This window comes from Geotrypetes seraphini, chromosome 1 (genome assembly GCF_902459505.1).
Source record: "Geotrypetes seraphini chromosome 1, aGeoSer1.1, whole genome shotgun sequence".
Taxonomy (NCBI): Eukaryota; Metazoa; Chordata; class Amphibia; order Gymnophiona; family Dermophiidae; genus Geotrypetes; species Geotrypetes seraphini.
Genome location: NC_047084.1, coordinates 69,713,164 through 69,735,844, shown reverse-complemented (window position 1 = coordinate 69,735,844; position 22,681 = coordinate 69,713,164). Strand labels below are relative to the sequence as shown.

The window sequence follows — 22,681 nt, the reverse complement described above, 5'->3', positions numbered from 1 at the left end:
TTAAGGAGGGCCTTGACTCCCAGGCTGGGCGGCTGCAGAGAGCTGAAGACCGCATTGCTCAGCAAGAGGACGCTGTGGCTAATCATGAAGAGCGGTTGAGAACTCTGGAATCTACAAATAAAACGTTATTGGACCGCCTCGAAGATCAGGAAAACAGAAGCCGACGTAACAATCTCCGTTTTGTGGGGATCCCTAACACTATTCGTGATGTGGATCTGAGATGTTGGCTGGAGGACTGGCTGCCTAAGGCTGTTGGCCTACCTGACACACCGGCGCCGTTCTTTATTGAGCGTGCCCACAGGCTGGGAGCACGGCGAGAGGACGACAACAGGCCCCGACCGGTCATTGCAAGGTTCCACAACTACGCTGTGAGGGAGAGGGTGCTTGCTGCCTACCGTCGTGACAAAAATATGACCTTGCAATTTGAGGGGCAAAAGATTCTTCTCTTCCAAGACTTCTCCCCTCAGGTTTCATCTAAACGCCGGGCCATGGCGCCGTACTGCGGAGAGCTCTTCAAGCGCAACATCCGATTTGCCCTCTTGTACCCAGCTAGGGCGCGAGTATCTTACAACAACAGCACCACCTTTTATGATACTCCAGAGGCGTTGGAGGGCTTCATCAAATCCCTCCCTGCGATGGCTCGAGGGGACCGGGGGATCTCTTGATCTTTGAGGGACTCCTTCTTTTCCTGATCCCTGGACTGCCTCCATGTGCCTTGTTCTCTTGATCCTTGTTGGGCGAGCGGCCTGGCGGGGAGCTGCTGATGCGGATGCTGGTATGTAGACCCCTCACTTTGCACTGGTGAGCCAGGGGCGTCTCTTTCGAAACTCCTACGCTGGGCAGCGACACGATGAGACTGCCAGCTCCTGCATGTTCCCGGCAAGGGGTGACCTTATAGCTAAGCCTGGGCATATGTGATCCATTGGGGACTATCTCTGGGTAATGCTCGGCCCTTTAACTAATGCTCGGGCTCGGCTGCCTGTTATACTGTTATACTGTTATACTGTTATACCGAGCTCCCTGTTTTTCCTTTCAGTCTTGCTCGCAATGTGGTGCAAATGTTACTGTTACTGCTGTATATGCCCAATGATAACTGTGCACCATACTTGCCTTATGGGACTTGTCGGCCTTAGGTGCTCCCCTCTGACTGACTAGCATGTATGTCCTCATGTACACAACAAAAAACAAAGTACACTTTTCTTTCTAGGAGGCCTGAGTGACCGATATCACGGCCCCATCTGTCCTCAATACTGATAATTATTTTACTCTTATTTGTTGTTGATATTGTCTGGGTTTGACGCGCCTTATCTCTGTAAGGGCCCTGGTCATGATGTACCAGCCCTTATCATGTATTGCAGTGGCCCGGGGCTACCTGTTGGTTTTTGCTATAACAGTTGGGGATTAGCGAGGACTTTCCTCGCTGTGAAGCATATTGGGTGGGTAGGGAGGGGTGGGAGAATGAATGTGGGGGTGCCTGTGGATTGAAAGGTTTGTATGTCTTTTTGGGGAAGATTGCAAGGAAAGGGGAGGGACGAATGAGAATGACTGGGGGAGTGTGTACGTGTACAGTTCGGGTATGTATGAGGGACATGTGTGATGGATGGCTTAGCCTGAGCAGGTTGACTTGGTATTTTGAGAGCGGGTGGAGGCATTGGCTGGGACGGCCTCCACAGCTCATCCTATGGTTTTTCATTGTTTGTTATATGCACTTCTGTAAGTTCCATGGTACAACTGCATGTTAAATCACTGAATGTGGATGGCATTCATTCACCCATTAAGCGTACTAAAATCCTAGCATACCTTAAGCGTGAACACACTGACATAGCATTCTTACAGGAGACTCATCTGAGCTCTGGGGAGCACGGGAAGCTGCGCAGGGGCTGGGTGGGCCAGGTACACGCGGCCCCATTTACTTCTCGTAAATGCGGAGTAGCTATTCTTATCCACAGGAACATACCCTTCCATGTCCACAGCCAAATCGATGATCCCAAGGGGAGATTTCTAATTTTGGTGGGTGAACTCTGGGGCAAATCTTTAATTTTATGCAATATTTACGCCCCTAATAAATATACCCATGCTTTCTTCACCTCAGTGGTGGGTCATTTGGCACCTCTCATGCCCCAACCGATCATCATGGGGGGAGACTTCAATTTTGTTGCTAACCCTCAATGGGATCGTAAACCGGCCAGACCGGTGCCAAGGGGCCACTTCTCTAGGGGCATACACTTCCTCATTAAGGAACTTGGATTGCTGGACACATGGCGCACACTACACCCCACTGAGTTTGACTTTTCTTTCTACTCGCACCCTCACAAGTCTCACTCGCGCATCGACTATTTCCTAATTTCCGCCTCTCTATTTTCGACCCTATCGGCCTCGTCTATTTTGCCACCTCTTGTATCTGATCATGCTATGCTCGGCCTTGATTTACATTTTGGGACACAGGTTGAAGGGCGTATCTGGCGGATGTCTCCCTTCCTATATAAAAACGCGGAATTCCGTGAATTCTTTCACAAACGATGGGAGGAGTTCCACAACTTTAACTCGCCTACAGACGTGGACCCTGTTGTCTATTGGGAGGCGGCTAAAGCAGTCATGCGTGGCCACATACTGGCATACACGGCGTCCCTGAATAAAAAACGAGACGGGGAACTTTTGGCTCTGTCGAGGGACCTCGCTGGCTTTCGTTCTCTTCACATCTCTCGCTTGGACGATGCCTCCAGACAGGCTATGCATAACGTTAAGCAAAAAATTAATCTCCTGCTGGACCAAAGAGCTACCCGTAACATCTATTGTTACAAATATAAACTTCACCGTTGGGGGGATAAAACGGGGAGATTGTTAGCTAACCTGGTGCGCCCACACAGAACCCGCCACACCATTACCGCCATCAAGGATAAAGGGGGCGGCACTCATGTTACCCACTCAGCCGTCACAGACCAATTCGTACGCTTTTATACGGACCTATATTCCGCGCAACCCTATGACAAGACCGCTAGTGAGTGTTTCTTCCAGGGCCTCTGTCTACCGACCCTGACGGATGCGCAATGCCAAGCCCTTAACGGTCCCATCTTGGGAGAAGAACTACAGACTGCTATTAAAAAGCTCCGGTTGGCCAAGACGCCAGGCCCAGACGGCTTTGGCCCTGAATTCTATAAATTGTTGGACCCCCCGGCACTAGCTTCTCTTCAACAATACTTTATGGGACTACGGAGCGTCAGACCTCCAGGTAATTCGCATAATAGGGCACATGTGATCATCCTTCCTAAGCCCGGACGCCCACTTGATGCTTTGGGGTCGTACCGTCCCATCTCCCTGCTTAATCAGGACGTAAAACTCCTGGCTAGCATCTTGGCGGCGCGTCTTAATAAGTTCTTACCAATACTCATTCATGAAGATCAAGTTGGTTTTGTGCCTGGTAGGCATGCGTCCATGAATCTCCTAAGGGTTCTCGCTGTGCTACAACACCCACGTATCGCCTCCGACAGGGCACTTATCACTAGCTTGGACGTAGAAAAGGCGTTCGATATGGTCTCTTGGCCCCATCTTTTTCAGACACTGGGTAGATTTGGGATCCAGGGGGACTTCATGGCCTGGCTCTCAGCTCTGTATCATTGTCCTACGTCCCAACTCTTAGTGAATGGAGGACTTTCCCAGTCATTTCCTCTGGGACGGGGAACTCGACAGGGTTGCCCACTCTCACCCCTCCTTTTTCTTCTCTCGCTGGAACCTCTAGCGGCGCGTATCCGCCAGGATGCAGAGCTGGAGGGCTTAGGGGTGGGCTCTAATGAATTTCGCATAAGCATGTTTGCGGACGATATGCTATTATATGTTAATCATGCTGACCGAACGATGCCCGCCCTGATGTCCATCATCCAGGCGTATGGAGTCTTTTCTGGTCTGAAGATCAACTTTGAGAAAACGGAAGCTCTAATTTTAGGGGGCTCTCGGAAGGAGTCATGGTGTCGGAACCTTGGAGTGGGTATTGCACCAGGAAAGTTGAAATACTTGGGTATTATGCTCTTCCAGGACCCACGCAAAATGTACGAGGCTAACATATCCGCTACTATTGGAAAGATCAAAACCTTATGCCTTAAATGGCACTCGTTGCCTCTCTCGCTTATGGGGCGTGTCGCCTTGGTTAAAATGGTGATGTTCCCGAAACTTCTTTACCCCCTACAAACTATACCCGTCTGGGTGACTCGTGCGGATGAGAGAATCTATCAGTCCATTATTGGCTCTTTTGTGTGGAGGGGGAGGAAAGCACGTATAAATGCTATTAAATTGTCCCAGAACCGAGAACGTGGGGGCCTGGGCTTACCATCTCTTCGCTTATACAATGTGGCTGCACTTCTTCGCTGGATTCATGAGCAACTAGTTTCTTCACGCCGCTATTCCCCTGACTCTTTATTAGAGGACTGTTGTCTGCCGTGGACCTTTTCATCCTTTCTTCATGGAGCGGGGAGGGGGGGTGTACGATCCCGCTCAGCCGCTTTACCATTTCTCCTTCCGTTCAGACGGGCATGGCGTTGGTGGCGCTCTCTTCAGGGAAGGTCGCCCATGGTATCGCCCTTTCTTTCTCTCTTTGGGAACCCTAATTTTGCGTCTGGAGTGGGGAGTCTGGCGGGATTGAGGGATAGAACCGCACGCAACACGACCGTGGGGGATGTCTTAGCCCTGGGCGGGGGGGAATTCCCTTCCTTTGTACAAATGCGGACAGCATGGCAAATACCCCCAGCGCACATGTACACTTATTTACAAATTCATCACTATTTTCACTCTTGGGCGCGTACACATGGGGAGGCCTGGAGAAGTGGCCCCTTGGATCTACTCTTCCTCACCACCCCTACTGCTTCAAACAAAATTTCCACGTAGTATAAGGCGGGGAGGGATCATCTAGGAGAAGGTTGCCTACGTATTGTGGGGGGAGAGTGGGCCACAGAACTTGGTATGCGGGTAACGGGTGATGATCTTAGGCCTCTATTTCAAACCCTGTACTTATATGTGAAGGCATCCGGCCTGCAGGATACACAATACAAGATACTACATAGATACTACCTCACCAGGGCTAGAGGCTATCACATGGGCTTGTGGGACTCCGACACATGCACTAAATGTACGTCTGCTAGGGGTGATTACGTTCATTCTTTTTTCACATGCCCCAAACTACATTTTTGGAGTCAGGTACGGCTCCATATGGCGGCCGTCTTACAGCATGCTGTGCCATGGAACCCACCTGCCCTGTTGCTGGGAGATGTCACGGATCTCACCCATAATGGACTAGAGTTTTCGGCCCACAAATACATTCTCCACGCGATTCTTGTGGGCAAACAACTCGTCCTACAGTTCTGGGCTGCCGCAGAGGTACCGACCTATTGTATGTGGACAGCGAGGATGCAACTTCAAGCACAATTCGAATTGGACACTTATGGATCCCGCCCCCAGCCCCACTGGAAGCAGTACTGTTCCCTTTGGAAGGACTCTTTGGCTCGGATTGCTTAGCCTAGCTTTTCGGTGGTTAGAGGGCTTAAGTATTTCTGTATTGTATTGCATTATGTATCACATGAGTCCCTCACGACTCCCACTTTTGTGCATCATATCTCAGTATCCCCTTACAATGCACTGTCATGCTTATTTCATGTATTCTTTTCTCCTCTCGAATAGGGTGTAACAAGTTTACATCTGCTTCACTGAATATTAGTGTTATGTTTAACCAAATACCATTCCATCCTTGCTCAGGCGGATAGAGTTCCTCTGATTAATATGCTGCAGTATAAGAGTATGACTGACGGGTTGATTGTGGTTCGCTTGGGTTGTGTGTGTCTGATTGCAGTATGCCTGATGTGTGATTGTGGAGGATCGTTTGGGGATCCTCGCCGCTGTTCTAGATCACCTCCCGAAAATAAGAACGAGGAATGCTGAACAGTTCACTGTTTTTTCTTTTCTCCACTGTGCACCACTACAAGGTGTGCGAGGTACTTCTTTTGTGTTATCTTTTATGAGCATATTCTGAGCCCGTTCATGTTTATGATCTGCTTTTATTTGCTTTGTTTGTTTGTTTGAGTGGGTGAGCACACTGTATTCTTGGGATGTGTATTCGCTCCCCAGGTGCATAGCTGATTACTGCTGCATTTATGCATTGCTTTCTTGATGTACCACTGTGTCTCGATGTACCACTGCTGTTTGTGGATGTTCATGCGTTTCTTGTTTAATAAAAATGATATTTAAAAAAAAATAAAAAAAAAAAAAAAGAAGGCCAAAGCACATTTACAGTCCAGAGCTATTTCTCCAGGATGAGAATGAGGCTTTGGAAAAAACACTGGAAGAACAATTTATTGGTTGAAATGAAATTCTGAAACCACTTTAGAGAGGAATTTAGGATGAGTTCGAAGGACCACTTTGTCATGATGGAAGACAGTGAAAGGTGGATCAGCAACTAAAGCTTGCAGCTCACTGACTCTTCGAGCAGAAGTGAGGGCAATGAGAAACACCACTTTCCAAGTGAGATACTTCAGATGAGCCTTGTCAATTGGTTCAAATGGAGGCTTCATTAGTTGAGCAAGGACAACATAGAGGTCTCAAACCACAGGAGGTGGTTTGAGTGGAGGTTTGACATTGAAAAGTCCTTTCATGAATCTGGAAACCACCGGATGAGCAGAGGGGTTTCCCGTCAATAGGCTGATAGAAAGCCGCAATTGCACTGAGATGGACTCGGATTGATGTAGACTTGAGGCCAGAAGTGTGGCCCGATGTGGACTGGAACAAACCCTCCGCTACAACCAGCGGCAGCAAGAGGCTCAAGCACGCCTCAAGCAGATGGTACTGGAACCCACCAGGAACCAGGCAACCCTGGACCTGTTGCTCACCAACGGAGACACTGTCATAGAAGTATCGGTGGGAGACACCTTGGCATCCAACGACCACAACATGGTTTGGTTCCACCTCAAGAAAGGAACCACTAGGTCTAATACATCGACCAAGGTCCTAAATTTTAAAGGCACTAACTTTCAAGGCATGGGGACCACGTCTACAAAGTGCTGCAAAACCAAAGCACGATGGACAATGTAGAAGAACTATGGACGACTCTAAAGTCCACCCTCAATGAAGTGACCAACATATACATAAAAACCGTAAGCAAAAGACACAGAAACAATAGACCACAGTGGTTCTCCACGGAGATCTCTGAACTAGTAAAACAAAACAAAAAAAAAGGCCTTTGTTACCTACAAACAATCACAACGACCGGAAGCTAAAGAAACCTATATGGATAAATCCAGAAAAGTTAAAACAATAATCAGAGAGGCCAAACTTAGGATGGAAGAAAACATAGCTAGGCAGGTAAAGAAAGGGGAGAAATCCTTTTTTAAATACGTTAGCGACAGGAAGAAGAACACAAGCAGTATTGGGCGCCTAAAGAAACCTGACGGCAACTTTACGGACTCGGACGCAGACAAAGCAGAAATACTCAATAACTACTTCTGCTCAGTCTTCACCTGTGAAGCACCAGGATCCGGTCCTCAGCTACAGACAAAGGGTAGTTCAGAGGACCCTTTCCGGGACATGGAATTTACTGCGAGCGGTCTACCAGGAGCTATCAAAATTAAAAGTAAACAAAGCTATGGGCCCGGACAATCTACACCCTAGAGTACTTCGTGAATTGAGTGATGTCCTAGCAGAACCATTAGCTGGGCTCTTCAATCTTTCCTTAAAAGCAAGGGAAGAGTTTCCCTGGATTGGAAAACTGCCAACATTATCCCGTTCCACAAAAAGGGATGCAGGTCAGAGGCCGAAAACTATAGACCGGTGAGTCTCACATCACTAGTGAGTAAACTCATGGAAAAGTTGATTAAGAACAAATTGGACACGTTTCTGGATGAAAGATTAAGGGACCCCCACCAGCATGGCATTACAAAGGGAAGGTCCTGTCAATCCAATCTGATAAGCTTCTTTGACTGGGTAACAAAAAAACTAGATGGGGTGAGTCCCTGGACATAGTATATTTAGACTTCAGTAAGGTTTTCGACAGTATTCCACACCGTAGGTTATTGAACTCGCTAGGACTAGGAGACACACTAACAGCTTGGGTACAAGACTGGCTTAGCGGCAGACTTCAAAGAGTAATGGTAAACAGTATTCCCTCGAAAACGTCGAAAGTGACCAGTGGAGTGCCACATGGATCGGTCTTGGGTCTGATGCTATTTAATATCTTTATAGGGACCTGACTAGGGGGCTTTGAGGCAAAATCACATTATTTGCCGATGAAGCTAAACTATGCAACATCGTGGGCAGGGCAAAAGAACCCGAAAGCGCAACCAGGCCAAGCGCTATGGAGCAGGACCTACTTCTATTGAAACAATGGCAACTTGGCAACTAAACTTTAATGCCAAAAAATGTAAAGTAATGCACCTCGGGATCGGAAATCCATGCAGAACATACACCCTGAACGGTGAAAACTTAACAAGAACTACTGCAGAAAGGGACTAGGGAGTTCTCATCCGAAAAGACATGAAAGCTGCCAATCAGGTGGAGAAAGCTTCAGCAAAGGCTAGACAAATGCTGGGTTGCATCAGAAGGAGCTTCATCAGCCAAAAGCCTGAAGTCATACTACCATTATACAGATCCCTGGTGAGAGGGACTCACCTAGGGTACTGTGTCTAGTTTGGGAGGCCACATTACCAAAAGGATGTGAAGAGAATGGAGTCGATCCAAAGAATGGCCACTAGGATGGTCTCAGGACTTAAGGATTTCCCATATGAAGAACGTCTGACGAGACTGCGCTTATATTCTCTCGAGGAGCGCAGAGAAAGGGGGGACATAATAGAAACATTCAAATACATCACAGGTTGCATTGAAATGGAGGAAGAAATCTTTTTTCTGAAGGGTCCAACATCAACACGAGGGCATCCGTTAAAACTTAAGGGGGGAAGATTTCATGGCGACACCAGGAAATACTTCTTCACCAAACGGGTGATCGATCGATGTAATAGTCTTCCTCGCCAGGTGGTCGAGGCCAGTAGCGTGCTTGACTTGAAGCGTCAATGGGACCAACAGGTGGGGTTACCACAGGGTTTTGCTTAAAAGATGGATACTTCAGGGAGGGAGGGTTCGTCTTGAGTAGACTTGTGGGAGTGAAGGGTATTGTGTGGGCAGACTTGTTGGGCCGCCGGCCCTTTTCTGCCATCAAACTCTATGTCTCTATGAAGTGGATAAGTGCAAAAGGTAATCCAAAACAGAAGATAAGGAGGAATGTTGAGGCTCCTTATCATGAAAAAAACACCACGTAGAAAATCTGGTCCATTTTTGGTGATAGCATTCTCTAGTAGTAGGCTTTCTAGAAGCCTCTAAAACGTCTCTTACAGATTGAGAAAATTGAAGAGGAGTCATATTGAGAGGTACCAAGCTGTCAGGTGTAGAGACTGCAGGTTGGGATGAAGGAGAGATCCTTGACTGTGTAAGCAGAGTTGGAAAAACTGGTAGAGGGTATGGCTCCCTGCTGCTGAGTTGAAGTAGAAGGGAGTACCACGGTTGTCTCGGCCACTGAGGAGCAATCAGAATCATGGTGGCATGATCGTTCTTCAACTTGACCAGAGTCTTGAGAATGAGAGGGAATGCTTATAGGAAGAGATTCATCCATTCAAGAAGAAAAGCATCTACCTCGAGGCGATGAGGAGAGTATATTCTGGAGCAGAACTGAGACAGTTTGTAGTTGTGGGGAGCTGCAAAGAGATCTATCTGAGGCATTCCCCACTGTGAAAAAATGTGATGAAGAGGCGAGGAATGGAGTGTCCATTCATGAGGTTGCAGAAGACGACTCAAGTTGTCTGCCAAGCAATTTTTCGCCCCTTGGATGTAGACAGCTTTGATGAAGGTGTTGTGGCAGATTGCCCAGTCCCAAACCTTCAGAGCTTCTTGACAAAGGGAGGCAGATCCCGTCCCTCCCTGTTTTGTTGACATAATACATGGCGACTTGGTTGTCCGTCTGAATGAGGACTACCTCGTCATGAAGAAGATGTTGAAAAGCATTGAGAACCTTAAAAATCGCTCTGAGTTCCAAAAGATTTATGTGACACTGATGATCTGTACTGATCCAGTGGCCTTGTGTACGAAGACCATCGAGATGAGCTCCCCAATCGTAGGTCTAAGAATCTGTCGTGAGGACCTTCTGATGAGGGGGCGTTTGAAAAAGCAAGCCTCTGGAGAGATTGGAAGAGAGCATCCACAAACGGAGAGACTGCTTCAAAGAAGGAGTGACTGTGATGTGTTGAGAAAGTGGGTCGCAAACTTGCGTCCATTGAGAAGCCAGAGTCCACTGAGGAATTCTGAGGTGAAGTCTGGCAAAAAGAGTCACGTGTACTGTGGAGACCATGTGACCTAGTAGCACCATCATGTGTCTCACAGAGATGGAAGAGCGGGAAGATACTGCATGACAGAGTTGAAGTAGAGCTTCCAGACGTTGTTGTGGAAGGAATGTTCTGAGTTAGATAGTATCCAAAACAGCGCCGACGAATTGTAGATGCTGTGAGGGCTGAAGTTGGGATTTGGAAAAATTGATTTCGAATCCCAAACTTTGTAGGAACCAGGTAGTCCGTTGGGTCGCTACAATAACCCCCTGAGATGTTGAATCTTTGATGAGCCAGTCATTGAGGTAGGGAAATACCTGAAGACCATGGTTCCATAGAGCTGCTGCTACCACTACCAGGCACTCGGTGAACACCCTGGGAGATGAAGCCAGGCCGAAGGGCAGCACTCTGTATTGAAAATGCAGATTCCCCACCCGAAATCTTAGGTATTGACGGGAGGCCAGATGAATGGGAATATGAGTGTAGGCCTCCTTGAGATCCAGAGAGCATAACCAGTCATTCTGCTCGAGGAGGGGATAAAGAGATGAAAGGGATAACATGCAAAATTTTTCTTTGACCAAAAATTGGTTGAGAGCCCTGAGATCTAGAATGGGCCGCAGATTGCCCATCTTCTTCGGAACAAGAAAGTAACGGGAGTAAAACTCCCTGTTCTGCTGTTCCAAAGGAACTGGTTCAATGGCATGGAGACGAAGCAGAGCTTGAGCTTCCTGAAGAAGAAGGGCGGTCTGGGATGGACTGGAAGGATACTCTCTTGGAGGAAGCTCTGGTGGACCTGAATGAAATGAAGAGAGTATCCTTCCTTGATGATGGTCAGCACCCAGAGGTCGGATGTAATTGTTGTCCATCGGTGGTAAAAATGATTTAGACAACCTCCTATAGGGGGAAAAGAAGTCAGAGTCGGAACGGTGGAGGTATGCTCTGTTTTTAAACAGTCAAAAAGGCTGAGTAGCCTTAGGTGCAACAGAAGGTTGAGATTTTTGTTGTTTCTGAGGCTGTTGTTTCTTAGGAGGAGGGCAATTGTAAGGAGCCGTCCTTGGAGCAAAACGCCTCTGATATATAGGAGGAGGACATGTAGTTTTGGCAGGAGCTGGCTTTGGCTTAGGTCTGACAATAGAAGCAAAGGATTTTTCATGTTCAGACAATTTCTTGGTGGTTGCCTCGATAGATTCATCAAAGAGGTCATTGCCTGCACAAGGAATATTGGCCAAGCGGTCCTGGAGATTAGGGTCCATGTCAATGGTATGAAGCCAGGCAAGGCGACGCATGGCTACAGAGCAAGCAGCTGCCCGGGCAGACAACTCGAAGGCATCATAAGATGACTGAAGGAGATGTAATCTGAGTTGTGATAAAGAAGCAATGATTTCTTGAAATTCAAAGTATTTTTGAGTATCCAAATAACTCAGAAATTTAGGTAAAAGAGTTATGAGGAACTCAAAATAAGTAATAAAATGAAAATTATAATTGAGGACTTTAGAGCAGTGATTCCCAACCCTGTCCTGGAGGAACACCAGGCCAATCGGGTTTTCAGGCTAGCCCTAATGAACATGCATGAGAGAGATTTGCATATGAAGGAAGTGATAGGCATGCAAATTTGCTTCATGCATATTCATTAGGGCTAGCCTGAAAACCCAATTGGCCTGGTGTTCCTCCAGGACAGGGTTGGGAACCACTGCTTTAGAGGACATCATAGAATTTTGATAAATGCGACGTCCAAATTTGTCCATAGTTTTCCCTTCCCTTCCAGGAGGAACGGTGGCATAAACCTTGGAAGGATGGGACCTTTTTAAGGAAGACTCCACAAACAGGGATTGATGAGATAACTACGAGTTGTCAAACCCTTTGCGATGTACAGTTTTATACCTAGAGTCCAATTTGCCTGGAACAGCTGGTATGGTATAAGGGGTCTCCAGGCATCTGGCAAAAGTCTGAGACAAAAGCTTGTGAAGAGGAAGCTTAAGTGACTCTGCCGGAGGTTGAGGTAGATGTATGACTTCGAGATACTCCTTAGAGTATTTGGAACCAGCATCTAATTGAAGATCCAAGTCAACAGCCATCCGACGAAGAAAAGATGAGAAAGATAGCTGATCTGCCAATGCTTTGCCTCGAGAAGGACTCGAGGACGTCGAAGCAGCCTGGGTCGAAGATGAAGCTTTGGCAGGAAAAAAGGCATCAAAAGAATATGGAAATTTGGATGAAGCAATTGAAACCGCTGCATCCTCGAGGTGTGGAAGTGGAGACCTCGATCGAGGAGTCGGCGGTCTAGCCAAAGTAGGAGTAGATCGAAGCTTAGTGGAAGAGGGACGTTCTTTAGAAGAACTATGCCTTGAAGTATGCCTCAATGAAGGCCTTGATCGTCGGTGAGAACGGTGCTTGGAAGCAGATCTCGAAGATTGAGGAGACTTCGCCTCGGAGACAGAAGCAGCTGATGCCACCAAAAAATGGATAGGACTGGAAGCTGTAGATTGAAGCTCCAGAGGCTTGATGGAGGAACCTCGATGCTCTCCCAAAGACTCTGCTCCTTGTATAGAGTGTGAGGATTCCTACTGAGGCACTTGCAAAGATTCTGCTCCTTGCTTCAAGTGCTTAGATGCTAGACCAGACACTCGCAGAGACTCTGCTCCCTGCAAAGAGTGTGCAAGCTCAGACTGAGACAAAGGAAGCGACTCGACCTCGCGGGAGTTTACATAATGCCCAGGCTGGTTAAGAGGAAGAAGCTTCGGTCCCATATTAGTAAGAAACTGAATGAATTGCTTCTCCAACATGGGCTGGAAAGAAGCCGGCAAGGATGGATCCGCATCTGAAACCGGACCACCTGCTTTGACTAGAGGTTCCACCGAGGCAGTGTAAATGTGCTTCGACTTGGAAATCTTAGACAATTTAAGCACCACTGCTGGAACTTTCTGTTGAGCTATCTGACCTGAGACAACAGGGGAAGATACAGCAGATGTCATCGAAGAGAGAGCCGCAGCAAATGACGAAGGTCTGATGAAGCTCGAGGTGGAAGCAGTAGAAGCAGGAGGAGTCTCGGTCGAAGGTAAGGCCGAGGTCGGCTTCGAAGTCGAGGGGTCGGAGGAAGAATCCATTCCGAAGAGCTTCTCCACCAAAAGACGACGACTTTTAAGGGCTCGAGGTTGAAGAGTAGCACAGCGCTCGCACGACTTCGTTGATGATCCGGCCCAAGGCACTTGAGGCACTGACGGTGTGGGTCCGTAAGGGGAAATCGCACGCTGACACTGGCTACACTTCTTGAAGCCTGTTACTTGCCGGGACATAGAAGGAAAAACGGCCGCCGCAAAATTGAAGCCCTTGGGCTGCAGCCGAGCGGCCTGCCCCGGCAGTCGTACGAAGATTGAAAAAAAATTTTTTTTTTTTAAACTATAAATAAAAGAAATAAATTATGAACAGTGATTCGTGAAGAAAAAAATACAAACCGCGGTTCAGAGAAGGCACGAAGTAACGAAGTTAAATGCAGAGAGTCAAAGACGGACTTCTCGGCTCCACGGAAAACTAAGAACTGAGGAGACGCGCCCTGCGCTGGGCAGGAAGGCACTCGCACATGCATAGTGCAGTCAACTCGAAACTTCTAGTTTCTTCAAGCAAGTCTGCTTGTGAGCTTCCACACCCAGCTCCACTGATGACGTCACCCATATGTGAGAATAGCCTGCCTGCTTGTCCTGGGATAAAAACACAATTTAACATCATATTTTTAAATATTAAACTTTGTTTCATACTGCATATGTGTATGGCACAGTCAAACCTCGGTTTGCGAGTAACCTGGTTTGCGAGTGTTTTGCAAGACGAGCAAAACATTCTCGCAAAACTTGTCTCGCAAACATAGTGTTAACTCGATTTGCGAGAACCACCCCCCCCCCCCCACCAACCCCGAGAAGCCAGCAAGCCTGGCAAGATCCCAAAGAGTAAAATAGATCTTATGCTGCTTATCCTAGGAATAAGCAGTGGATTTCCACAAGTCCATCTTAATAAAGACTTATGGACTTTTGTTTTAGTAAATTAGCCAAACCTTTTTTTAAACCTGCTAAGCTAACTGCTTTCACCACATTCTCCGGCAACAAATTCCAGAGTTTAATTATGCTGCCTCGGATTCTCTCACCCCAGTCCCGATGCTCTATTGCAATGCCAGATCTGCATGCAACAAGATCCAAATCTTGAAGGACCTTCTAGACAAGCTCGACCCTGGATTCCTGTGCATCATGGAATCATGGATTGCCAAAGTCGATCTATTTACACAAAATGAACTCCTCCCCCACGGTTATCAAGGCCTCTTCTCCCCCAGATCCAATCGAAAAGGAGGCGGACTGGCACTCCTCTATAAATCCTTCTTTGACGTCCAGCTCCTCGAGAAGGACACTCACGCTTCTCTAGAATATATGCTTGCCTCAGTCAATGATGAACTCCGCACCCACCCATTGGGCATCCTGTTATTATACCGCCCACCTACCCCTTGGACCAACTCCTCAAATCTCGTCTTTGAGGCCATAACAAATGCCTTCCTTAAATTTCAAAGACTTCTGATCGTTGGTGATATCAATCTCCACCTTGATGACACCAACAGCAAGGACACGATTGAATTCAACAACTTCCTTACCTCTCTAGGTTTCCCCTCACCCACCCCATCTCCAACCCATGAAAAAGGGCACACACTAGACTTCACCACTTTCCTCGATCTTACCGCCTTCAAAACTTCAACCGACGACACCCGCTGGGAACAAGTCCCTTGGTCTGATCACTTCCTAGGGCCTTCCTGCCTCCCCATTTTCATGTCACACCTTGAATCCCCACCCCATTCCTCTCATTCCATAACCTTCCGCAAAAAAAACCTCGAGCAATCTATTCTGGTCCAAATTCCTCAACCAACTCTCCTCCAACCCTAGGCCCATAGACTCCGAATCCTATTGGCGCAACTGGATCTCCCTCTCCGAATCCACCTACCACTCCCTCGCTCCAATAACCACTAAAACCATCTCCTATCCCCGAAAGGCCCCCTGGTATCTACCGGTTCACAGAGAACTGAAACAGAAATGTTGCGCTTTGGAGCGCTAATGGAAAAAATCTAAATCCCCCTCAGATAGACAGACCTGGAGGGTCAATATTAAACTTTACAATTCAACACTAAAAAAAGCCAGGAAGAACTTCTTCGGAGATAAGATCTCCAGATCCAACAATCAGATCAGTGCGCTGTTTAACATCTGGCGCTCCTTAACTACCAAAAAAGACCCATCCTTGCTCCCCTCGTCTCTATCAGCCGATGCCCTAGCAAACTTCTTCAATGAAAAGGTTACCACCCTAAGATGCTCCTTCCCACCCACAGTCTCCTACAACTCCCTACCCTACCTGTCTCCATCCCCATTCCAGCTGACAGATCCTGGACCGTCTTTGAGATTGTTTCCGAATCGCAAGTCTCCAAACTCTGCCTCAAACTAAAAACTTGCAAATGCACCTTGGATCCTTTCCCCTCCTATCTATTCGAGAATATCTCTACACAGGCCATCGCTTCCCTCACCAAACTTATAAACTCTGCCCTAACATCGGGCCTTTTCTCCTCTGATATGGGACATATTGCATTGACCCCTCTACTGAAAAAGACCGACCTTGACCCCTCCATACCATCAAATTGCCGTCCAATAGCAAATATTCCTCTCCTAACCAAGTTGTTAGAATCCATCATATCCACTCAACTCTCATCCTACCTAGAAAGATTCTCTATTCTCCTATCCCACCAATTCGGCTTCAGACCCAACTTCAGCACCGAATCCCTTTTGGCCTCACTAATCTCTAAGGTGCAACAACTCCATTCTCGCAACAAATTTGCTGTTCTTCTACAATTCGACCTCTCCGCAGCTTTTGACATCATCCATCACGATATCCTAATCTTCCAACTCTCCGAAATAGGCATAAGCTCCACAGTCCTAGATTGGTTCTCGAAATTCCTACGCTTCCGCTCCTACACCGTTAACATAAACGGTACCTCATCCCCCCCTGGAAGCCGATATGTGGAGTCCCGCAAGGCTCACCCCCTCTCTCCTATCCTGTTCAACATCTACATGCCCTCTCTGAAACTCCTTCATCTATCTCCCCTAGAAACTCTCTATACCTACGTTGACGACATCCTCATCCTCCTCGAGACCGACTCAAACCTCGCTAACCTCGCTGAGAACATATCCGCATGTATAATGAACCTCCAATCCTGGGCCCAATCTGTACAAATGAAACTAAATGAGTCCAAAACAAAATTACTTTGGCTCGGCCCATTATTAGATCATTTACCCACTTCCATCCCACTAACTTCCGGCCCCACTCTTCAGCTTGAGTTTTCAAGCAAAGTCCTAGGCATCGTCATAGACTCCTCCCTCTCCTTCAATGATCACCTCAACTCCTTGGTACAAAAATGCTTCTTTAGCCTTCATATGCTGAGGAAAGTGAGATCCTGCTTTCATCATTCTCACTTCGCCGTCCTTGTTCAATCCACCATCCTCTCTAGACTGGATTACTGCAACTCCATCTATATAAGCCTAACTAAGAAAAACCTACATAGACTTCTGCTAATTCAGAATGCCGCGGCTAAGCTTATTTTCGCAAAAGGCAAGTTTGATCACGTCTCCCCACTCCTCTCTAAGCTTCACTGGCTTCCAGTACATTCCAGAGTCCTGTTTAAATGTGCCTGCTTAGCCTTCAAGATCTTACATGGCATCCTTCCTCCCGTTATCCCACTCTTTTGGAATTCCTCAAACCCCCACTCCACCAGACCCTCCCATAAACTGAAATTATCATTCCCCTCTATAAAAGGTATATCCCGCGCAGGAAAACTTGGAACATCCCTCCCCTTTAGAACCACAGAACTCTGGAACAACCTCTCATCCCCGCTCAGAAATTCAAGCTCCCTCCAATCCTTTCGCAAACACTTGAAAACTTGGCTCTTTTCAAAAATCTAATTTCCTCCCGCTCTCTGGTACCCTTGTCCCTCTCTATCTTCTTAGTTCCCCTCCTATAACCCTTCATTGTAGTTCCTTTCCTCCTAACTCTGTAAACCGTGCCGAGCTCTACGCTTGTGGAGATGGCGCGGTATACAAACCTAAGGTTTAGTTTAGTTTAGATTGAATGAAAAAATATTTTCTACAGAGTTTTAGATTTATTACTTAGAAGCTTCAGGTCTTCTGGCTTGTCAGGACCACCTATCTCATTCTTGCTAAGTAGTTAACAAGCAGTAACCTTGGAGAAGGTAGCTCTACAGACTGAGAAAATCTGAAAAGCCAATCAGTCAGAGAAACACTGCACTGCAATGAATGAAGTGGCAAGATAACCTGGCTGCATTCCTCACCGAATGTTTTGACCAGAACTGAGCAAGAAAGGGCCATACATCTATACAGATCATGCTTACAGACTGGACTTTCTGACCCACCCACTGGTAAACACCCCCACCCCATCCTCAATGCATAAGAAGTTGCAATTTCACTGTCAGAAAGACTAAATGGACTGATCTATAACATCTTCATACAGTTTTTGTAAGGTGAAAACAATTCATTTACCTCCGAGGGATTGCAGGGATAGTTCCATTCACAGCTGGCAGAGTTGTGGTGTGAGGCTGGCTGAAATTGACTGGAGCAACTGTGACTGCATGTCGGTTAATGCAGCGATTGTAGATAGTCTAGGAATATTAACAAAAACAGACAAAACGAGCCAATGACAGCTTATGATTTGGACAATAAAAAAATTAAGGACTCTCCTCACTCCCCACCCAGCGAACTGGGATCATTCCTTAGTACATTAGGACCTATGAGCAAATGTTCAAAATACTGGCACACTGTGAATCAGCAGAAACCGAAAGATGTGCTCACACATCTGGCAGGAGTGCTAGTTATTCTTGTACATATTAAACTAAGTAGTGTAACAGCCAAGTGAATCCCATTTAGATGTTTAAAAATGTTACTCATTTTCATTTATATGTATCATAATTCACACAAGTATGTCTCTTGGTCTCCAGACATACTTGCTAACTTTTACTATACCATGGTACATATATTGTATAAGGCAAATTTTCTCAATGTGGTTCTTCAATACGAGTGAAGTAAATCTCATGTCCACTCACAGTGTCAAAGGTTAGGACTGTAAACCAGATGTGGATGTTATTTAAAAATACCATTGTGGAAGCCCACACCAAATGTATTCCACTAATTTAACAAAGGTAGAAAGAAGAGAAAGAGATTTGGGAATCACAAAACATTGTTAACTTCTAAAATATTATACTGTATTTTTTGAAGATTATGTACCTGAATTTACATTATCTTTTCTCTTTTTCTTTGTAAATTTTTTTTCAAGTCAAGAGCACCACTACCAGTGTTAGTATGCGAAAGAATACGAAAAATTTATGTGGGTGACTAAATTCAAGGCCTTGTATCTTACATAATTTGAATCAAAATGAGCTTTTGCAATGATTACAATACACTGAAGACTTCAATATGAAAGTGATCATGTAAGAGACTTTACAATTTTCTGTCGTTATAATCATCCATAGTGCCCAGACTGGAAGGTGGCCAAAATAGTGCTGATTTTTAAAAAGGGTTCAAGGGCTGATCCTGGAAATTATATACCAATAAAACAGATTTCAGTGCTGGGCAAGATAGTGGACATTATAAAGAATAAAATTACGGAACACGTAGACAAACATGGTTTAATGGGACAGAGTCAGCATGGAGTCAGCCAAGGTCTTGCCTCACCAATTTGCTTCATTTCTTTGAAGGTTGAATAAACATGTGGATAAAGTTGAGCTGGTTGATATACTGTACCAAGATTTTCAGAAATCTCTTGACAAAGTTCCTCATAAGAGACTCCTTAGAAAAAGTCAATGGACAGGAGGCAATGTTTCTCAGTGGATTAGGAATTGGTTATTGAACAGAAAACAGGGTAGGATTAAATGGCCACTTTTCGCAATGGAAGAGGGTAAATAGTGGAGTGACGCAGGGATCTGTTCTGGGACAGTGCTATTTAACATTTATAAATGATCTGGAAACTGGATTGACAAATGAGGTGGTTAAATTTGCAGATAACATAGCACTTCAAAATTGTTAAAATCCATGCAAACTGTGAGAAATTGCAAAAAGTTATTAAAAAACTGGAAGACTGAGCATCAGATGAAATTTAATGTGGAGAATTGCAAAGTGATGCACACTGGGAATAATATTCCAAATCATAGTTACCTGATGCTAGGGACCATGTTAGGAGTCAGCACCCAAAAAGAAGATCTAAGATTAATTGTAGACAATACACTGAAATCTTTCACCAAATGTGTGGATGTGGTAGCGATGGCCAAAAATGCCAACAGAATGCTAAGAATTATTAGAAAATAGATGATAAATAAGACCAAGAATATTATAATGCTCCATATCTAAAAAAAAAAAAAAATAGCGAAATTAGAAAAGGATCAAAGTAGAGTGACCAAAATGATAAGGGGATGGAACTCTTCTCAAATGAGGAAAATCTAAAGAGGTTAGGGCTCTTTAGCTTGAAAAATAGCTGAGGGGGGATTATGACTGAGGTGGTGCAGAATGGGTAAAAGTGAATCAATTTATTAGAATGGGTAAAAGTGAATCAATTTATTACACTTTCAACAATTACAAAGACTAGGGAACAATCAATGAAATTACATGGAAATACCTTTAAAACAAATAGGAGGAAATATATTTTTTTTCAACAAACAGTTAAGCTCTGGGACTCGTCAGCAGCAAGACTCTTATTGTACAAATCAAGATTTGACCACGTCACACTACTACTTATCTTTAGTATTAACACGGATAGGGAGGGGATCAAGTTCCCATATTTGTTTCAAGGAGAATAATTAACTCGGCTGCATAAGGGGAACTTCCTTGCCTCTACCAGTAATCAAGCTTGAGCATGCTTAGACTATATGCTCTACCGGACAGGCTGATCTAGGTCAGGCTTACCAAGGGTTAGGCCGAAGCCAGCATTCCTACCCTTAAAGCTCATTCTCCTCTCAGCTCTCTGTGCTGTAGCTCTCCTTTTCAGCACCCTACTTCACTCAGGATGAGTAGACTACTCCAACAATCTTTGCAAGAAATTATACAGATTAGTTCTTATCGGCTGCTAAGGTTTCCCACTGCTGGCCCGTGACAGGATCTTCACCCTGTCACACCAATCCAGTAGTAGCTAGTAGCTAGTTAGATCCCAAGTAGTAAAACAAACAGATTTAATGCTGCGTATCCTAAGAATAAGTAGTGGATTGATTTCTCAAAGCCATCTCAATAATGGCCTATGGACTTTTGTTTTAGGAAATGATCCAAACCTTTTTTTAAACCCTGCTAAGCTAACTGATTTTGCCACATTCTCCAGCAACAAATTTCAGAGTTTAATTACAAGTTCTAGTATTTTTGAAAAGAGTAAACAAGCGATTCATATCTACCCTTTCCACTCCACTTAGTATTTTATAGACCTCTATAATATCACCCCTGAGCTGCCTCTTCTCCAAGCTGATGAGCCTTAGCTGCTTTAGCCTTTCCTCATAGAGAATTTGTCGTCCTTCTCTGTACCTTTTCTAATTCCGCTATATCTTTTTTGAGATACGGTGAACAGAATTGCACACAGTATTCGAGGTGTGGCCATACCACATTCTATTTGCTTTCTTAGGCACTGCTGCACATTGAGCTGAGGGTTTCAACATATCTTCAATGATGACACCTTTTCCTGGGCAGTGATTCCTAATATGGAACCCTGCATCATTTAGCTATAGTTCGGGTTCCTCTTTCCCACATACATCATTTTGCACTTGCTCAAATTAAATGACATCTGCCAGTTTGATACCCAGTCTCCTCTTGCAATTTTTCATAATCCTCTTGTGATTTAACAACTTTGAATAACTTTGTGTAATCAGCAAATTTAATTAATTATCTCACTAGTTATTCCCATCTATAGATCATCGATAAATATGTTAAAAAGTGAAGTTCTGCTGAATCAATCCCCATACCTCGAGTAGAACGAGGAAGAGGCAAAGTTTGGGAGCCTCCCCCAGCTTCGGTTGCAGTTCCTGCGATAAAGCCAGCCACACTTGATCATTTATGAGCTCCCGTTGGACTAATCATTTTCTCTTCCCTCAGTTGCTTCGGGCAGCAGTTTAAACAGACTGTCTTTGAGCCTTGTGGAATGGGTGGCTCCCCCACAGCCAAAAATTGCCTTTATTGCTGAGCAATGCTCTGCTGAAGAGTCCCTTGTGGAGATAAGCTTTGGCATGCAATGGGTCAGCCAGTAAATTTCAAGCTTGACTCTCTACAAAGATCCAACTTTGCAGGCAGCTATCAGGGTACTAGGGCAGAAAACTGTAGAGCATTAAGAACCAGGCTACTCATGAATTAAGAGCTCGGTAACACTGCTGTGACGTTGGAGTCACTTTGGGAAGATATCAATGATATGTACTCCTCTTTATTGGGAACTGTAAAACAAAGTACTAGTAATATTGTGACTATTTCTGATGTTGCTCTTGTTAAAGCTCAGTTAACTGATCAGCTTTTCTCAGAACTGGATTCCCTGAAAGCTAAAATGCAATCTGTGGAAAGTTTGGAAGTAGCTGCCACTAAAGATAAGAACTATACCCATTGACGTTGGAGTATTTGGAAAATCAATCTTGCAGGCATGATTTGAAAATTCTTAGCTTTCCTAAATTTCCTTCTGTGTCAGTTGTAGATATGTTTAAAAATATTTGATTGAACTTTTAAAGATGCCAGCAGACTCACTGCCACCTATGACGAGCCTTGTATATTCAGGGCATGAGGAGAGCTACTGACAGAGATTTTAGGTGCAAGAGATGGTGCTATGAATCTTACATTGTTTTTGGAATCTTCATTAGAAGTTGTTGCACAAAAAACTACACTGCTAGTGTCTTTTATTTTGTTTACAAACCTGTTTTTTTTTTGGGTTCAAAAATAAGAGTTTATCCTGACTCAGCTAGAGGAACACAAATGCGAAGCAAGGCCTTCCTTGCTCTTCGAGTAAGGGTGCAGGTCATAGCCTCTAATTTTGGTATGATTTTCTTTTATATGTATCATTGTTTATGAGGATAAACAATTTCAATTTTTTTTACCCTAAACAGCTAGAAGTTTTTCCTGAGAGCTAAGAAGAGAGTTACGGTCATTGTATAATCTCATATGTTCACTAGTTGGTGAGGGTGTTTGGGGGGTGATCTTTTTAATTTATTATCCTTAGTCTACTTTGATTTCGGATTTCCTTAATTCTTGAATCATATTGCCTATAGTTGTGGACAAAGAAAGTAAATTTGCTATAAGACGTTGTTAGGCTTT

The 22,681-nt window shown here is 45.2% G+C and overlaps 1 protein-coding gene across 4 annotated transcripts in view; it reads right to left on the bottom strand.

Moving 5' to 3' along the window:
- LMBRD2 (LMBR1 domain containing 2) overlaps nt 1-22,681 on the bottom strand; it is a 132,938-nt gene that overhangs the window by 93,068 nt on the left and 17,189 nt on the right. For all 4 annotated transcript variants that reach the window (XM_033932816.1, XM_033932826.1, XM_033932813.1 and 1 more), the window contains exon 3: nt 17,906-18,024. In XM_033932816.1, the coding sequence (XP_033788707.1) occupies nt 17,906-18,024 (119 nt within the window). The remainder of the gene's footprint in view (nt 1-17,905; nt 18,025-22,681) is intronic.